The sequence below is a fragment of the Crinia signifera genome, chromosome 4 (genome assembly GCF_055691185.1).
Source record: "Crinia signifera chromosome 4, ASM5569118v1, whole genome shotgun sequence".
NCBI lineage: Eukaryota > Metazoa > Chordata > Amphibia > Anura > Myobatrachidae > Crinia > Crinia signifera.
Genome location: NC_139220.1, coordinates 103,837,446 through 103,857,037, shown reverse-complemented (window position 1 = coordinate 103,857,037; position 19,592 = coordinate 103,837,446). Strand labels below are relative to the sequence as shown.

General features: G+C 44.7%; 1 protein-coding gene across 6 annotated transcripts in view; it reads left to right on the top strand.

The window, feature by feature from the left end:
• ZNF346 (zinc finger protein 346) overlaps positions 1-19,592 on the top strand; it is a 70,329-nt gene that overhangs the window by 10,580 nt on the left and 40,157 nt on the right. For all 6 annotated transcript variants that reach the window (XR_014473390.1, XM_083182121.1, XM_083182123.1 and 3 more), the window contains exons 5-6: positions 1,265-1,534; positions 16,825-16,918. Coding sequence is in view for 5 of the 6 variants with exons in the window: in XM_083182121.1 (XP_083038247.1) it covers positions 1,265-1,534; positions 16,825-16,918 (364 nt within the window). In the remaining variant the exon portion in view is untranslated. The remainder of the gene's footprint in view (positions 1-1,264; positions 1,535-16,824; positions 16,919-19,592) is intronic.

Genomic DNA, 19,592 nt, shown 5'->3' with positions numbered 1-19,592 from the left:
GCGTACAAACTATAGTGGGCGCCCAACTAACATATATGTACCAAAATAGGTATGATTTAAAATAACTGTCCCTATAGAAAAACCCGCTTAAATATACAAAACAGTCTTGGGATATTTTTTCATCGGGGTGGCTAGGATTTATGCAAGTGAACTTCCTAGTCCTAATTGTATTTCTTAGCTTTTATTAACTTTATTTGAATTTGTACATTATTGTAGCTGGAAAATGGTATCTGCAAAAATTAGTAAAAATAAAATGTTACATGTTTGAGGGGGGGGTCATTAAAATAATGAGTAATTATCACATAAGGCAAAATTTATTAAAACCTTTAATATGACCAGAAGAAAATAAGTGGTATAAGTCTATAACCTCAGGATACTCAATGTGAATTATGATTGGAATAGTGTACCTGCCACTGTCCTGATTGTCAGAGGAGATCTGGATGGTCATTTAGTGTGGTCAGACTAAAGGTGTGTACACACCTTTTTATGCGAGTCCCGATTTGATCGGATCGGGACTCGCAAAGCACGGCATGCATGGAGTGACACAATTTAGACTATATAGTGCAAGTCTGCTTTATATAGTATTTCCTGCCCTCTCTATTTGGCTGCCGATTTGCCCATCGGCAGCGCATCAGGCTCGCAAGCCCTAAAAAAACCACACAATCAGAATGCGATATGGCTTCCGATGTTCACTATATCGGCAACATCAGAAGCCATATCGCACCGTGTGTACACACTATTACTGAGCAACCAAAGAAATTACTGTTCACATTAGCTCTGAAAAATGTTAATCACTTATGCCAGGCATGTCAAACTGACCCTCCAGCTGTTGTGAAACTCCACATCCCAGTATGATTTGCATCCCCTTATAGCAAAACTGTAGCAAGGCATGAAGCGACTTGTAGTTTCACAACAGCTGGAGGGCCATAGTTTGGACATGCCTGACCTATGCCAATGAGGCAAGTAAAGTGACCTCTGCAACATACATATCTAGCAGGTGTAGGTTTTGTTGGAGTAACCTTATAGTCTGACTTAGAAAATAAACCTGGTATAAGAGAGGTGGTTCACACAGTACAATGGACTGCAACGATTATCCTTGATATAATGACTCTTAGGTCCTTTAAAATTAACTCCTTTGTGAATGCCCCTATATTGTAAGCCTTTTAGTATAGCGATACAGGCACTTTGGTAAAGCAAATGTTGTATGCGTGACTATACCAGACTCTTCTATATATGTATATACTTTATGGTTGTGTTTCTGTAGTGGGGCCTGCAATTAAGAAGCCTGCTACTCGTGTGCAACCATCATCTGCACCAAGAACTCCTGGAAGCGCAGATCAGTCAGACCCCGACCAGTTTTGCAGCTTGTGCAAAGCCACCTTCAACAACCCTCATATGGCTGAGCAGCATTATATGGGCAAGAAACACAAGAAGCATGAAACGAAAAACAAGCTCATGACTATATACACCAGCTCCGGGAACACGCTGCCGCAAACTACTCCGCTCAAGCCACTAACGCCAGGCTCTGGATCAAGTGAGTCCCATGCTGAGCCTGATTCTGAGAAAGTCACTGTGTAATATGTGAAGACATGACATCTGCTTTTGTAGGAGGCATTCTATATTTACTGTTTGCTCAATTAGACTTCTTTTATGTAGTAGAAATGTTGAAGCTTTTTCTGTTTAAAACACTGTTACAGAATGTGAACTAATATATATCGATACGGATTATAAAAAAGGGTGGTCATTCGCTGTGGGTAGGGTGAAAGTAGTGACAAAGTAGATTACTTAAAATGACTGATACTACTGCTAAATGCAGATACAAGTGGGGTAATTCGTGGTCGGGTATATGTCAAAGTATTATGTTGCTCACTCCAAGTTTTATACCACTGCTTTAAGATAATGCCTCCCCCCCCCCCCCCCCCCATCTCGACCTAGATCTGCATATAGCCTGCCCTCTGTCTTGGCACACCTTACCATGGCCTGGTTCTCTGTCACACTCTCAGGGCTAGTTTTGCTAAAGCTTCTGAAACAGCCAATTGGAGGTGTTGAACAAAGCAGCCTGTCAGCCTGTCAGCTTGTGGCCAATTCTAATGCATTCCAGGACATGAGACCGGATCTGATTGGTTGCTATGGGCAACACTACTACTTTTCTATTTTAGAAGCATTAGTAAATCTGCCCCCTTAATCTGCCTTTTTTTTTATTTTTTTTAGCCAAAATGATAATGAAGGAAAATTTACTTCACTATATTGGCCCTCTCTGTTCTAAAAACCAAAGAGGCTGCCTCTGCTGCATTTGATTTCACCGGCTTAGAGATTTTTTTAAAGCAAAATGAATTAAGGCTTGTTAATGCCTAATTATGTTTTTTTCCCTTTTTTTTTATGCACTAAAATATTTTAAATTACTTTAACATAGGTAAACTAAGGGCATTTTTCATAGCACTCAGCATCGTGAAACTTCCAATTCTGATAAGAGCATATTTAGGAGGTGTCTATACATTTTCAGCAAATGTTATATAGGAGGTATGCCCATGCCCCTTCTCAGTCACCCTCCTCTCTGTGAAACATTCCCTGAATTGCCACCTAGATAACATATCTTTCCTCGTCCCCTTGTGACACCCTTCACATGTAGTATATATCTTCACCTCAGTGCAGTTCTTTCTTTGCTCTATTAAAGACCTACCAGCTTCCACTTAGCAGTAACAAAACATACTCTACAGTGACCATGTGTTAGGAGTGCTGATGAAGCATTCCGTATCCCTCACTGTCGCTCCCCAGCTCCCCACCTGTAAGGGTACCAGGTGTTTTGTGAGACACAGGAAATAAAGGTTGCTGAATGACTGCCCGACAGTCAGGATTTAAGACTGACATCGGCGATTCTCTCTTGAGGGGGTCCCACGACCATCATAGAGGGAGAATAAAACCTTAGACCGCTAGAATCCCGACTGTTGGGCCATCATACCACACCTGGACAGAAATACTGTTGTGTTCTTGTGTGTGTGTGTGTGTGTGACTGCTCCACTCATATCTGGCCAACCTATATTGCAGGCAGTGAGTTATGTATCTATATGTATAACCTGAGCTCTAAATGATCCATCTAGCTTGATTTATCACTCTATACATACCTCTATAGCTATCTCTTGCTAATGGTAACTGTCTCTGTATAATCTCACCATTTGCTGTATTCCCCACCCTCTGTTATCTTCTGGCCCTCTACAGTCATTTTAACCAGTTGGTAACAAACTGTCAGCTAACCTTGGCAAAGTTCTTGCATCAGTTCTCAATGGGAATTTGCCTATGAAATACTGTAGATAGCTTTTATATGTAATATTGCATGTATGCACTGTATAGTCCTAGCATCTCCACCTTACAAACATTTAATAGAGCTTGAGTTGTTACTCTCCATCTCTTAAAATTGAAGTTATATCCTATAGAGCTTGGGTTGGTGCAATCAGTTCTTCCTTGTAAAGGAATTTTAGCATCCAGGTGGGTCGCAGTGGCACAAATACATGTGTTTGGTTTTTTTTCACTAAAACTTCTTGCTGCCAAGTGACATCTGTCAGCCAATCAGGCTGACCCCTGTTACGCAGGTTCACAATACATCATTCTTTCACAACTGCTGTTGGAAACTGCTTGTGGTAGAATATAATTCTTTCTGATCAAAATAATTTTGGGGGTGATTCAGGTTGGTTTGCATAAGCAAACTCCTCCTTAAATGGACAAAACCATGTGCACTGCAGGTGGGGCTGATCTTACATGTGCAGTTACATTTGGGTGAGATATTTTGTTTCTGTGCAGAGTAAATATGGGTTGCTTAATTTTTCCACGCAATTTAGATTTCAGTTTGAACACACCCCACCCAAATATAACTCTTTCAGAACATGTTACATCTGCCCCACCTGCAGTGCACATGGTTTTGTCCATTTTAGGAGTTTCCTTTTGAAAACCAACCTGAATCACCCCCTTTGTCTGGAATGGTGTCTCTGGCCTTTGGAAGCATGTCTGTTTTATTCACAAAGGTAAATTTACTTAATTGTTTGCTCCTACACTTGTATTTGCTGAAAGTCTGTTTTGACCCCCTCAATTGCAAAATTAATTTGTTTTAGCAATTATCCTGATTAGGCTATAATTATGAAAGTTGTGATTGGCTTAAAGTGTGTTTTATTGAGCTTAGTCAACATTAATGAATACATTCATAACCATCGGCACTATCTGTTCTACTCCATTGTGATGTTACCAATTGGTCTTTTTAATTATGATTTGTTAACCATTTGGATGCTGTATTGCTGGTTCATTTTGATTTTAATAAAGGGATATTCATTTTGGAGTAGGAGTGTGTCTGTTTTATATTTTGGCTATTTTTATTATTTACTGGGGTTTTGTAAGTCTTTACATAAAGTAATACTGAGTCATCGTTTTAGTCAGTTTTCTTCAGGGATTCCCAACCACTGTGGTAAAATAAGGCATGTTATTACTTCATGTAAAGGCTCGGCGTGCCATCTCTGCTTTGTATTCTGGTTATTGCAAGAGCCCAGGCAAGTATGACCTATTCAGTATAGGTGCTGGCCATTTGTAAGATATTAATCAGAATAGATAGAGTGCCTGTAAAGGCTGCCATACACTATGCGATTTGGCCCCGATTTCACCCGATCCATTTGGATCGGGCAGTGAAATCGGACCAAATCGCAGGTTTTGACACCCGGTCCGACCCGATGCGCGGTCCCGTGCGCATCGGGTCAGAGTCGGGACGTCGGACCGACTGCACATAAGATAAATCTTATGTGCAGCCGTGGGGACTCTGAGGACGCCGGCGAGGGAGGGGGGCGGCAGGGGGAGCCGGAGCAGGGAGCTGTCCTGCTCAGTCCGGGTAGGGGGGGGGGCACGCCGCTAGTAGTGCGGATGCTGTGGGGAACACAGGCGGCAGTGACAGAGCCGGGCGGGGGGAGTCGGGAGCTGTCAGCACTGAAAAAAAACAACCCATACAATGAATGGGCAGCCTGTGATTGGCTGAGCACTCTCTCAGCCTGTCAGCAATTGGCTGAGAGAGCGCTCAGCCAATCACAGGCTGCCCATTCATTGTATGGGCTTTTTTTTTTTTTTTTTTCAGTACTGACAGCTCCCGGCTCCCCCACCCGGCTCTGTTACTGCCGCCTGTGTCCCCCGCAGCGTCTGCACTACTAGCAGCGTGCGTCCGTCCCCCCAGCCGCCTTGCAGCATCCCCCGCCCGCCACCTCGATGTCCCCGGCCCCCCTGCTCGCTCCACATTGCAGCTCCCCGGGAGTTGCAAATGATACATCTCATGCGATGTATCATTTGCAAAACTTGGCACATTAAGTGCCAAATCGTGTGTCCCCCTCCCGTGGAGCTGCAGGGGGAAATCAGGTCCGAATTGTCCTTAGGACAAGTCGGACTAATGTATGGGGGCCTTTAGAGTTGCATGCTAATGCATTCACAGCTACAATCCCAGTAAGCAGCGGATATAAGAAGATATGCTAATGCTCTAGCCCCCTGGAAATCTATTGAGAGTTTTTATGACACTCCCTGACTGACAATAACTTTGCAAAGCAAGCTACACTACCTTTCTACCTTTTGTGTGCCTTGTAGGGATGCCAATCCCGGTGCATTTTTTCAATCCTGGAATTCGGGATTAAAAAATGTCCAATCCCGGGATTGGTTTCCCTAATGCAAAAACCCGCCCCGGCCGCCCGCATATTTATTTTCAGGTGCGGTGCGGCCGGGCGGATGCAGCCTGGGCATGTAGGTGGGATGATGCAGCCTGGGCGGGTCGATGTCGGGCGATGGTCCGGGAAGAGGCGAATCATGCAGGCAGCCTCGGTGGGTGGGCGGTCTCATGGAGGCGGCGGGAGGTCAGCGCGGTGCACACAGGAGTGAGACGAGGCGGCTGTTGTGTGGCCTGCGCAGCGTGACCTCTGACATCAAGCTGCGCAGAGCCGCACTGCCCGGGACGGGAGAAGCCATTAAAGCACCAGCTCAGATGCTGCCCGGCATTAGACTGCGCAGTCTAATCCCGGGATTGGAAACCAGAGGCCAGATCCCGGGATTGGCCACCCTAGCGCATTGTGACTACCAGTGTGCCAATAATCGCTCATCTTCATAAATATTAGTGTTTCATACATCTCTGAATAAGCCCAAAGTTCGTTGTAGATGTAGAAAAGCATATTTAGATTTGAATACAAAGAGGTTCACTTTTTTTTTTTTTATAAGATACACCTATCTATAAATCGTAGAACACTTAGCTTAAATGTAGGTATAGCAATGGGTGTATAATTCCTCTGATAAAAAATCTGATTTTGAAGTAGTGTGCTGATTCAAAAATGTCAATGGAAGTGTGCTCCCTTGCAGCAGCCTATATTTGGCACACTTGAAAACATTTGTCCAACTCTGCCTGCTGTTGCATAGACACTCACTAAACTTTGTATGTATGAGACCACCTCACTACAGCACAGGTGCTCCTTTTCCGTCAGACATGGAATATGACCCTGCATCGCCTGTACTTGCGTTCACACAGCTCTGAAGCATGTGCTGTACATAGACACTAAAGATATTCTCCTCAGACAGCTGCATGTTCAACCTTCTTAGTCCAATCTGGTCCAGCAATCTATGTTGGCAACAGCCAAAGTACTTGCCCAGGTGCTCACTCCCTGTGGGGACTCCACATTTCAATAGATATTCAGGAGCATCGCGTCATTCCAGGACGCCATAAAGCAAGTTTTAAGTAAAGTGACTTTTATTAGTGTCTACGCCGATTCTTCAGGACATCCTGAGGAAGAGCCAGTGGCTCGAAACAGTGTAGACACTAATAAAAAAAGTAATTTACTTCACTTGCATTATTGAGTGATGCTATGCTCCTGAATATGAGATAGAAAAAAAAATTAATTTGACGATAAAAATAATTTGTACTCCCCTTAATTAGGAACACTAACATCTGATGTGTAAAACATACCTAAATGGCCAAGAGAGGTTTCAAGAACAAAAATGAACCCACGTTCATCAAATTTGCACAGGAGGTAGCCATTTGCTGGCATTGCTTAGGCATGTTTTCAGCATATGCAATTATAGCCCTTTATTACCATGTGGTAAAACACCTTTTTTTGGGCTAGAAAACATGGGATACAGGAGAAGTCCCTGGACCCATGTGTTATCGCCGCAAGACATGGTCTCCTGTGGCTGATCATTGGAAATTTAACAGCAGTTGCTGGCTTCTAATTGGATAGCTCTAGCTTGATCCATTAGCCACAGTAATTTAGTGCAGGTAATTGCTTATTCCCCCTATAAATGGGATTTATTTAGCTTTTGTTTGTTTATTGATATAAACTGTAGCAGAGCTAGGATATTTCATCATTCACATCAGTCTTTGCTCCAGTCACAACTTGTATTCTCATTTGCAGTATATACACACACAAACACGTGTTAATTTTTGCCATTAGCCATATAACTGACCAGTTTGGTTTTGGATTGTGAAAAAACATTAAAGCGGGCACACACACCTACAAATTTAATTGGAATGACATTTCAAATGGGTGGAGGCATTTGTATGCGGCCACCCACTGACCTGTCAATCACCGGCGGCTTCCAGTGTGGCTGTAAGTGCGGTTGGCGGATCGCCCGTACACACACAGCACGATGCACTGATTTATCTTGAACTCTTTTGAGCATCGTCTGTGTTGCACAGCCTGCATGATATGTCTGTAAACGATGCTGTTCAGATATATCACTCGTACACACTGGCCAATGGTGTAATGGCCAGATAAGGAAATGATACTCCAATCCTGACCAAAATCAGTCAAGAATTTTTAACATGTTTAATTTCCCTAGTCTCCTGACGGAATGATGATCAATGCTGGCTGCCAGTGAGGGAACGGACCCTTTACTCTATGCGCATGAATGAGGCCATAATAAAGCTATTTACTGTAGGTAAAAGAACAATTCAATATATTGCACACTATTCTTGTCAGTCTGAGCTTACTGGAAATCTAAATACTGTCTGAAACCTACTGCTCATATGTTGTATAAAAGCTTTACACGCAAAGTTAAATTGCTGATATTTTCTTATTACTGGAATGCAGGATCATTCATTTTCAAAAACATTTGAAAGCTAATCTGAATTGTGGATATATTACTGACAACATTACTAATAATACAAACAAGTATTTATCGGAGCATACCCAGTATTAAAACATTGCATCAAATCTTTTATGTAAACAAAATACTCTCACCACCAAGCCTGCATGTAGGACTATCAGACGATGTCTCATAAGATGCACAGGAGTGTGCAACTTACCAAACATTGTGTGGACACATTATACAATGTTGTGCTGAATTGTCAATAGTGTATAATATTGCATAATGTGTATGGAACTTGAGAAAAGACAATAATCCTCATGTGCTGAGGAAAGAAGTGTATGCCGAGAATCTCCATCTAGGATTTCCTGCTTATTGAAGTTTGGAATATTACTGATTGTGCGCAGTTCGTGATGTATACAGCCAGTGTAATACACCTTTTGCACCATCAAACTGTGATTTTAGACCCAGCTCATGACCACTTTTACACAGGAGTCCCTATCTAGCATTATGTTGGACAGGCATCTTCACCGGAGGCCAAGCATGTGCCGGCGCTGGGAGAGAAGAGCCTCTCCCAGCGCTGGCTTTTCCATTGTAGTGAACTGGTCCTAACCAACCGGATTACTCGTTTACACTACACTGATCCCGGATGAAACCATATTCAAACCAGAGCCCTTGTGGAGTTGAAATCCTGAGTAGTTAGACCATTTACACTGCCTGTGAACCTGGGTTCTTGCAGGCTCTAGTGCAAAAACCCGGGTTATTTGGGCTGGTATAAAAGGAGTATTAGTTACTTGGTATAATGATTTGAACATACACATAAAAGATTAGTGTGTTTTTTCTATAGCCTTTATATACATAAGATGTAGGTCTTGGGTGGTATTCAATTGTTATATTTCACACAAGTGATGAGATTGTGGCGTGACATTTAATTTATATTTTCTCAAATTCATTATGGTCTATGTACGGCTAAACCTGACCAAACAAATTGTCGCAATGTGGAAAGTCCCTTAAGTGCTCAAACAGGTCACATTGTCTTGCTTTTACCCGTGATGGGGGCAAACTGAAATGCCGGCACCAGCAGCCGATCACACTAGAACGTAGCAACAATTGATTAACTCAATTGTTCGTCATCTAGTGGCTGCCGGGGAAAACATTTGAATACTGCACAATATAGTAGTGACTCAAACAACAATGGACTCTTGAAGTTATGATAAAGTTAGAAACAAATATATATTAGCATTAAACAAATAATATGGTTTTCTATATAAAGCAGAGGTGTCAAACTAATGGCTCTACAGCTGTTGTGGAACTACACTTTCCAGCATGCCCTGCTACAGTTTTAGCAATCCATAATATAAAATCTGTGGCAGGGCATGCTTGGATGTGTAGTTCCACAACAGCTGGAGTAGTGTTCCCGTTAGGCTTCTTTTGCAGGGCGCTGCGCCCTGCCCCTTTAAAACATGCTCAATTCCGCCCTGCCCTTATTGTCCCGCCCTGCGCCCTGCATAATAATATCTTAATGTCTCTCCCCGGCCGCTCCGCCCGCCCTGCGCCCAGCATAATGATACACGCAGCTTGAGCTGGGTGTACTGTCTCTCCCTGGCCGCTCTGCCCGCCCGCGCTGCGCCCTGTATAATTATACACGCAGCTTGAGCTGCGTGTACTGTCTCTCCCTGGCCGCTCTGCCCGCCCGCCCTGCGCCCTGCATAATGATACACGCAGCTTGAGCTGCGTGTACTGTGTCCCCCCTGTCGCGCTGACATGCCGCTCACCTCTTGCTACGTGAGCGGCAGTCAGCTCTTACAATCAGCATGCCTCCTCCCTCCTGCCAAGCTGACATGCCGCTCACGTAGCAAGAGGTGAGCGGCGTGTTAGGGCTAATACAAGCAGCATGCCGCCTCCCTCCTGATTTAAGCACTCTGTAGGTATTTTTTGGGGGCATATTACTGGTTTTTTTTTTTTTTGGGGTAGTGGGTCCTGCGCTATCACAATGCCTGTTATTGGTGGGGGGGGTCCTGCGCATTGTGATAGCGCAGGACCCCCCCACCCCACCAATAACAGGCATTGTGATAGCGCAGGACCACCCCACCCCACCAATATCACAATGCTTGTTATTGGTGGCGTGGGGGTCCTGCACTATCACAATGCCTGTTATTGGTGGGGTGGGGGGTCCTGCACTAACAGGCATTGTGATATTGGTGGGGTGGGGGTCCTGCACTATCACAATGCCTGTTATTGGTGGGGTGGGGGGGTCCTGCACTATCACAATGCCTGTTAGTGCAGGACCCCCCCACCCCACCATCACAATGCCTGTTAGTGCAGGACCCCACCAATAACAGGCATTGTGATAGTGCAGGACCCCCCACCCCACCAATAACAGGCATTGTGATAGTGCAGGACCCCCCCACCCCACCAATAACAGGCATTGTGATAGTGCAGGACCCCCCCCCCACCCCACCAATAACAGGCATTGTGATATTGGTGGGTTGGGGTCCTGCACTATCACAATGCCTGTTATTGGTGGGGTGGGGGGGGGTCCTGCACTATCACAATGCCTGTTAGTGCAGGACCCCCCCACCCCACCAATAACAGGCATTGTGATAGTGCAGGACCCCCCCACCCCACCAATATCACAATGCCTGTTATTGGTGGGGTGGGGTGGGGGATCCTGCACTATCACAATGCCTGTTATTGGTGGGGTGGGGGGGTCCTGCACTAACAGGCATTGTGATAGTGCAGGACCCCCCCCACCCCACCAATAACAGGCATTGTGATAGTGCAGGACCCCACCCCACCAATAACAGGCATTGTGATAGTGCAGGACCCCCCACCCCACCCCACCAATAACAGGCATTGTGATAGTGCAGGACCCCCCCCCCCACCCCACCAATAACAGGCATTGTGATAGTGCAGGACCCCAACCCACCCCACCAATAACAGGCATTGTGATAGTGCAGGACCCCCCACCCCACCAATAACAGGCGTTGTGATAGTGCAGGACCCCCCCCCCCCCACCCCACCAATAACAGGCGTTGTGATAGTGCAGGACCCCCACCCCACCAATAACAGGCATTGTGATATTGGTGGGGTGTGGGGGTCCTGCACTATCACAACGCCTGTTATTGGTGGGGTGGGGTGGGGGTCCTGCACTATCACAATGCCTGTTATTGGTGGGGTGGGGGGCCTGCACTATCACAATGCCTGTTTCATTGTTTTGGAGTGATTTATTGAGTGTTTAATTAAATTATTTGCTATGATTTAAAAAATGTCATTTTAATAAATGATATGCAGTCCCTGGGTCAACATGCACTGGGTCGACATGGTGTTTTTCACAGTTTTTTGAGCCGACACATGTGCTGACAAGTGGTATTTCATGCCCTACCATCCACTAGGGCGTGGACGCGGTACTACCCCCACCCTCCCCTCCTCCATGTCGACACTGCTGACATTCGTATTAAAAAAATGTGAAAAACCCCATGTTGACCTTTTACTGTCGATCTACTTTAATATGTTGTGCTATAGATTGTGTCGACCGTAATGTCATATTCACCTTGATCCATGTCGACCTTCCTGCATATCAATCTAACAACTGTCAACCTACTTAGTGTCCAGTGATCCATACATTACATAAATGACTTTGCAGAGTGATGGTTTGAAGTTCAGGTGTCGCAAGAGATGGTTATATAGCCTAAAATGTGCTGATGTTTGAAGCTCAGGTGTGATAAGATGGGTTTTATAGCATAAATGTGCTGATGGTAGGGATGGCCATCGATGATTTGAAATCATTGATGTTTATTGCTGATGTTGAATACTTTTGCCGTCGATGTGGGAGAACTAGATGGTTTCCCTACATCGATGGCAAATGAGAACCGATGGTCCTTCTTTTTTTTTAACAAGGTGCCGGGACACGGAGCATAGCTCCGCCACTCGGAAGTCCCGCCCCCGGGTTTTGATCGGCCCAGGGCCCATTCAGTCATATATAAGGAATGACCATTGGTAGCTAAAACTATCGATGGTTATCCATCAGATAGTTTACTAACATCGATGGCTGGGAGCAGAATTGTCATCGAAATAAACCATCGATAGCGTCTGCACCGATGGCCATCTTTGGCTGATGGTTTGAAACTCAGGTGTGATATTAAGATGGTTTATATTATATAGCATAAATGTGGTGATATTTGAAGCTCTGCTGTCACAAGATGGTTTTTTAGCATAAATGTGCTGATAGTTTGAAGCTCAGGTGTGATCAGATGGTTTAAAATCATCTTGTCACACCTGACCTTTAAAGAATCAACACATTTATGGCATAAATGATGTGCTGATGTTTGAAGCGCAGTTGTCACAAAATGGTTTATATAGCATAATGGTTTATGTGCTGATGGTGTGACTCTCAGGTGTCACAGGATGGATTATATAGCATAAATGTGCTGATGGTGTGACGCTCAGGTGTCACAAGATGGTTATATAGCATAAATGTGCTGATGGTGTGACGCTCAGGTGTCACAAGATGGTTATATAGCATAAATGTGCTGATGGTGTGACGCTCAGGTGTCACAAGATGGTTATATAGCATAAATGTGCTGATGGTGTGACGCTCAGGTGTCACAAGATGGATTATATAGCATAAATGTGCTGATGGTCTGACGCTCAGGTGTCACAAGATGGGTTATATAGCATAAATGTGCTGATGGCGTGACGCTCTCAGGTGTCTCAAGATGGTTTATATAGCATAAATGTGCTGATGGTCTGACGCTCAGGTGTCACAAGATGGTTATATAGCATAAATGTGCTGATGGTGTGACGCTCAGGTGTCACAAGATGGATTATATAGCATAAATGTGCTGATGGTCTGACGCTCAGGTGTCACAAGATGGGTTATATAGCATAAATGTGCTGATGGTGTGACGCTCTCAGGTGTCTCAAGATGGTTTATATAGCATAAATGTGCTGATGGTGTGACGCTCTCAGGTGTCACAAGATGGTTATATAGCATAAATGTGCTGATGGTGTGACGCTCAGGTGTCACAAGATGGTTATATAGCATAAATGTGCTGATGGTGTGACGCTCAGGTGTCACAAGATGGTTATATAGCATAAATGTGCTGATGGTGTGACGCTCAGGTGTCACAAGATGGTTATATAGCATAAATGTGCTGATGGTGTGACGCTCAGGTGTCACAAGATGGGTTATATAGCATAAATGTGCTGATGGTGTGACGCTCAGGTGTCACAGGATGGATTATATAGCATAAATGTGCTGATGGTGTGACGCTCAGGTGTCACAAGATGATTATATAGCATAAATGTGCTGATGGTGTGACGCTCAGGTGCCAGAGGATGGATTATATAGCATAAATGTGCTGATGGTGTGACGCTCTCAGGTGTCACAAGATGGTTATATAGCATAAATGTGCTGATGGTGTGACGCTCAGGTGTCACAAGATGGTTATATAGCATAAATGTGCTGATGGTGTGACACTCAGGTGTCACAGGATGGATTATATAGCATAAATGTGCTGATGGTGTGACGCTCAGGTGCCACAGGATGGATTATATAGCATAAATGTGCTGATGGTGTGACGCTCTCAGGTGTCACAAGATGGTTATATAGCATAAATGTGCTGATGGTGTGACGCTCAGGTGTCACAGGATGGATTATATAGCATAAATGTGCTGATGGTGTGACGCTCAGGTGTCACAAGATGGATTATGTAGCATAAATGTGCTGATGGTGTGACGCTCAGGTGTCACAAGATGGGTTATGTAGCATAAATGTGCTGATGGTGTGACGCTCAGGTGTCACAGGATGGATTATATAGCATAAATGTGCTGATGGTGTGACGCTCAGGTGTCACAAGATGGTTATATAACATAAATGTACTGATGGTGACGCTCAGGTGTCACAAGATGGATTATATAGCATAAATGTGCTGATGGTGTGACGCTCAGGTGTCACAACATGGTTATATAGCATAAATGTGCTGATGGTGTGACGCTCAGGTGTCACAAGATGGTTATATAGCATAAATGTGCTGATGGTGTGACGCTCAGGTGTCACAAGATGGTTATATAGCATAAATGTGCTGATGGTGTGACGCTCAGGTGTCACAAGATGGGTTATATAGCATAAATGTGCTGATGGTGTGACGCTCAGGTGTCACAGGATGGATTATATAGCATAAATGTGCTGATGGTGTGACGCTCAGGTGTCACAAGATGATTATATAGCATAAATGTGCTGATGGTGTGACGCTCAGGTGTCACAAGATGGTTATATAGCATAAATGTGCTGATGGTCTGACGCTCAGGTGTCACAAGATGGATTATATAGCATAAATGTGCTGATGGTCTGACGCTCAGGTGTCACAAGATGGATTATATAGCATAAATGTGCCGATGGTGTGACGCTCAGGTGTCACAAGATGGATATATAGCATAAATGTGCTGATGGTGTGACGCTCAGGTGTCACAGGATGGATTATATAACACAAATGTGCTGATGGTGTGACGCTCAGGTGTCACAAGATGGTTATATAACATAAATGTGCTGATGGTGTGAAGCTTAGGTGTCACAAGGTGGTTATATAGCATAAATGTGCTGATGGTGTTATGCTCAGGTGTCACAAGGTGGATTATATACTGTAGCATAAACGTGCTGATTGTTTGTAGCTCAGGTGTCACCATTTTGACCTTTTAAATTAAAATGTGCCCTCGCGATTGAAAAATGTGCCCTCGCGATTGAAAAATGTGCCCTTCCTGTGGTCAGCACCCTGCCCTAAAAAATTTCTAGAGTGAACACTATGGAAGGCCATGAGTTTGACACCACTGATATAAAGGATAGCATATTGGTATAAATAAATGAAAAATACTGCTGAATTTTCGGTACTCTTTACTTAGAAGGGCGCCCATCTCGGCCATCTCGGGCATTGAATGCACTAAAAAATCAGTTGCGATGCGACCGACGAGATGCCCGAGATTTCCCATAGGGAACAATGTTAAATGTCTCAATTGACCCGATTTTCCTGTTCAATGCCTCAATTGACCCAATTTTTCCATAGGAAACAATGTTAAATGGGCCACAGAGGCCAAATGGGCACCCTGAAGTGAATAATGGCCACCCGAATTGTTAACGCCACCCCACGATCAACATCAACCCGAAGCGTGGCGAGCGCAGCGAGCCCGCGAGGGGCGGCGGTACGCGTCCTACGACCTTTTCATACCCCCACTATCCACGTCGGCGTGGAGCTGAGAATAGAAAGTGTGGCGAGCGCAGCGAGCCACCGAGCCCGAAGCGTGCATCTCGTCGGTTGATCGCACCCGATTTTTTAGTGCATTCAATGCCCGAGATGCCCGAGATTTTTTACTAACGATGCATTTATGGTTGGTAGCCAATAGAACTTGTTTTGTCTATTGCTTTAACCCTAAAAAATCTGAATAGGCCCTGGACTACCAACCCTAGGCACAACAAATTCTTGTGGCTTCCAATTATAACGTGTACAAACAGAAGTGAAACCTGTGCCTCACTACATAACCGTTTCCAAGGATGACAAAAGTGCAATTTACTTTATTTAATATTTCTCTCTAAATTTCCCAAAAAGAAACTGTTTGTTTATTAACAGTTTCTTATAAAGCGCACACATTCACATCTGTCCCTGCCCCAGTGGAGCTTACAATCTATATTCCCTACCACATGTACACACACACAGACATTCTAGGGTACATTTTTGGTGGGAGCCAATTAACCTACCAGAATATTTTTGGATTGTGGGATGAAACCGGAGTACCCGGAGGAAACCCACGCAACTACGGGGATAATATACAAACTCCGCACAGTTAGGGCCATAGTGGGAATCGAACCTATGACCTCAGTGCTGTGAGGCAGTAATGCAAACCACTAGACCGTTCATACTGCCGAACTGTTGGCCTAGGGGTGCTGAAAATTGAGGGATTGGCAGGCTTTATAGTAGGGGCATAGTTGAATGCCATGTGTTTCATATCAAGCATATTCAAAGCATTGTTAAATTGTCAAATATAAATTGATAATGCAATTAATTGGCATTTTTTTTACAGGGCTGTTCCTCTTGAGTTTCTACACAGATTCCGTAAAAATCATTGTAAACCGAGGGATATACTCTAAACTTTGAGCAACAGTCCACAAGTCAATTTCACATACATTTGCTGATCTTTGCAAGAGGGCAGTGTACCTCTATGCCAACTGATAGCACTAGAAAATGCTGATGTAAATGATTACAGAACAGTATGTGTTTATTTAATATCTAGATGCTAATTGATCGCCAAGGCTAATTAATTAGCCCGAAATCGAAATTGCAGTGTAAAAATAATGCAGTCCGTATTTACTCTGCACAGAAACATAATAACTCACCTGAATGTAACTCTCTCTGTACATTTTACATCTACCCCACCTGCAGTGCATATGGTTTTGCCCATTTTGGGAACAAATTTGTACTGCATATCAGATCTAAATAAGGGCCTTAATGTAAATAAATGGCATCTATTTACCTGATGATGGCATTGGCATGCTGTTTTGGCAGGGTTCTAAAAGATCCTAGTATGAACACTAGTTGTACTAAATCCAGGACAACTAGTTATGTGCATGATTGTGGTGATTTTTCAGTAATAGATGTGTTTGAGAAGGGTTGTATAATTTATTAGCATTGTTTTCTTTTAATAATATCAAGAATGCTGATCATATCAATTACTTGTTGTTCCTTTTTTTTCCAGCTGGAAATGGATTCTCCTGTGATACATGCAATATAGTTGTGAATTCTATAGAACAGTATCAGGCTCACATCAGTGGAGCCAAACACAAGAACAAGTAAGTATTACTAAAATATCAGAAAAGCCCCCTTTCTTTTACCAATCATTTATCCCATATTCTGGTAGCTTCTGTATTGCCCTACCACTCTCCTACAACAATGCAAAGCGAAAGCTAGTGCAGAAATCCCTTACCCCTTTTTATAGAGGTTTGTGTTCATACAGTATAATGACTGTATAGTTAGTGTGTATACATAGATTTATATTCCCAACATGGCCCTAACTATGCGGAGTTCATATAGTCTCCCTGTGTTTGTGTGGGTTTACGCCGGTTTCCTCCCACAATCCAAAAATATACGGGTACGTTATTTGGTTTCCAAGTTTGTGTACTTTCTCCCTCGGGAGACATCAGGGGGGTAGGGATGCCAATCCCGGGAATTGCTTTTCAATCCTGAAAAATTCTCAATCCCGGGATTGGCATGCCTAAAATAAAATTGCCCCTGTGCCCCCCACACTAACTGACTTTTGGGGAGGGGGACAGGCGGCGGGTATGACGTGGGTGGCCTGGCGGCAAGCAGGTGCCGGGGCCACACACTTACTTTTTGGGGAGGAGACAGGCGGCTGGGGGAGGTCCGGCGGCGAGCGAGTTCCGACGGTGGGGGTCTAGTGTTACGGCCTGCGCAGCGTGACCTGTGACCTAATCACGCTGCGCAGGCCGCACGCCCGGTTGGGGACAGCCGGGCAGTGCCTGAGAGAGTGCTCAGTCTAATCCTGAAATCCCGGGATTGAATACTCCAAACCCGGGATTGAAATCCCGGACATTTTGGGGCCATCCCTAATCAGGGGCCACAGCTTTACAGTGGGTAGTGGGAGTGAGCACCAGCACCCTAGAGGTTAAACTTGAACTGCCTCCCAGGCAGTCGGGCTTTTCCCCTCTACCCTGCCTCCAGGCCAGGAAGTTCAGTTTTTTCGGGTGCTGGCAGGAGCCAGATGCACCTACTAGAGGGGCTGCTATTTTATTTTTATTTCATTTTTATATTTTATTTTTTACTTTTCTTTTACACTGACTGCTGTCAGTGACAGAGCAGCAGCACTGGGGGTCTGTAATGACCCCTGTGCTGCAGGCTCCATTACCCGGGTCCGGAGCTGCATCGCCACTCATGGGTGGGGACCAGCAGCGGCCCCCCGCCACCGCACGCCAGGGACCTGACATGGTATCACGCTCCACGCTGGGAGCGCGTAAGATCACGCTTGCGGGGGCATTGCAGCTGCAGCAGTTCAGCGGGGCGGAGCGCTGACAAGCGGATGACTGGTCCGACACCCACTCCCGCTGGACAACCAGGGAAATGGTTTGTGGGCAGCGGCGCCAGGCATGTGTATAGATACATATGTATATGTATGTGTGTGTGTATATATATATATAACGACACAGGTGAGGCCAGCACTCCTCGTCCAATACGGCTGCGGCGGTGCCCTCCTGGTCACCCTGGCTGGGGTTCCACAATACACACTTCCTTGGCGGCACTCGCTCAAATAAATCGATCATACAACCGGAGTAATTATCAACGTTTCGGAGCTCTTTATTTCTGCCCCGTCATCAGGATAAAAATACAATGCAAGTGACACAAATTTATACATACCCCAGATCCCAGTGCACGAGGACGTCCGGGACGCTTCGTACTGGATGGCGCCACGGAAGCGCGTCATCAACTGAGTCCTGTCACCACGGCAACCCGCCGCGTATCCACGGCAACCCGCCGCGTACAGGCTCCCAGCGATACGTCACATCCTGCTACCATATCAATACGGGTCACCTAGGAGACCTTCCATATACAAATATACGTAAAAATACAAAAAATACAAAAATGCAAGAAAAATACACACATATCACATGAAAAAGGCATAATATAAGTAGTAAATCGGAATAGCAAAGATAAAATCACAAAATCTTATCAAAAGTGGACGAATATGAAAGCGCACAACTAGCCTACAGACAAAGCATACAGAAAAAGCATGTTGTTAGCAGCATACCAGCCGGCATATCATACTCAAATGTATAGACATCATATTACAGGGGAATTTATTATAAGAAGCAATGTAAACCGTGCGCTTCATTTAATCCGCCGGGTGACAACGTCCCCAGCCTTTGTATCCAACAGGCTTCGCTTCTAAGTAGTTTAAGTCCCCGATCACCCCTCCTCAGAGAGGCAGGTACATGATCAATGATCATGCTTCTCAATGATGCCACATTGTGTTTGGCTTCGAAAAAATGTCGAGCCAGCGGCTGGTCACTTCCCCCTTTCTCATATGCTGCTTTAATGGAGGACCTGTGTCCTGCTAGTCTGTCACGTAGTGTTCTCTCAGTTTTGCCCACATAACTGAGCGAGCACGGACAGGTCAGCAGATATACAATAAATTTCGTAGTGCACGTTACCCGATGTTGAATAAAGAACTTCTTCCCCGACCTGGGGTGCACAAATGATGGACCTGTCGACATAGATCGACAGGCCGTACAGCCAAGACATCTAAAACATCCTTTTCTAGGTCTAAGAAACTGTTCACTAGACTGCTGATGTAGTTCAGTAACATCTGTTTTCATTACAATATCCTTAATATTTCTACCCCTAGTGTAGCAACTCATAAGGGCAGTATCTTCCAGGCCCAGGCATGGGTCAGACGTGATCATGGGCCATAAGTTCTTACTTTTAAAATTAATGTCTGAACTAGCAACATTG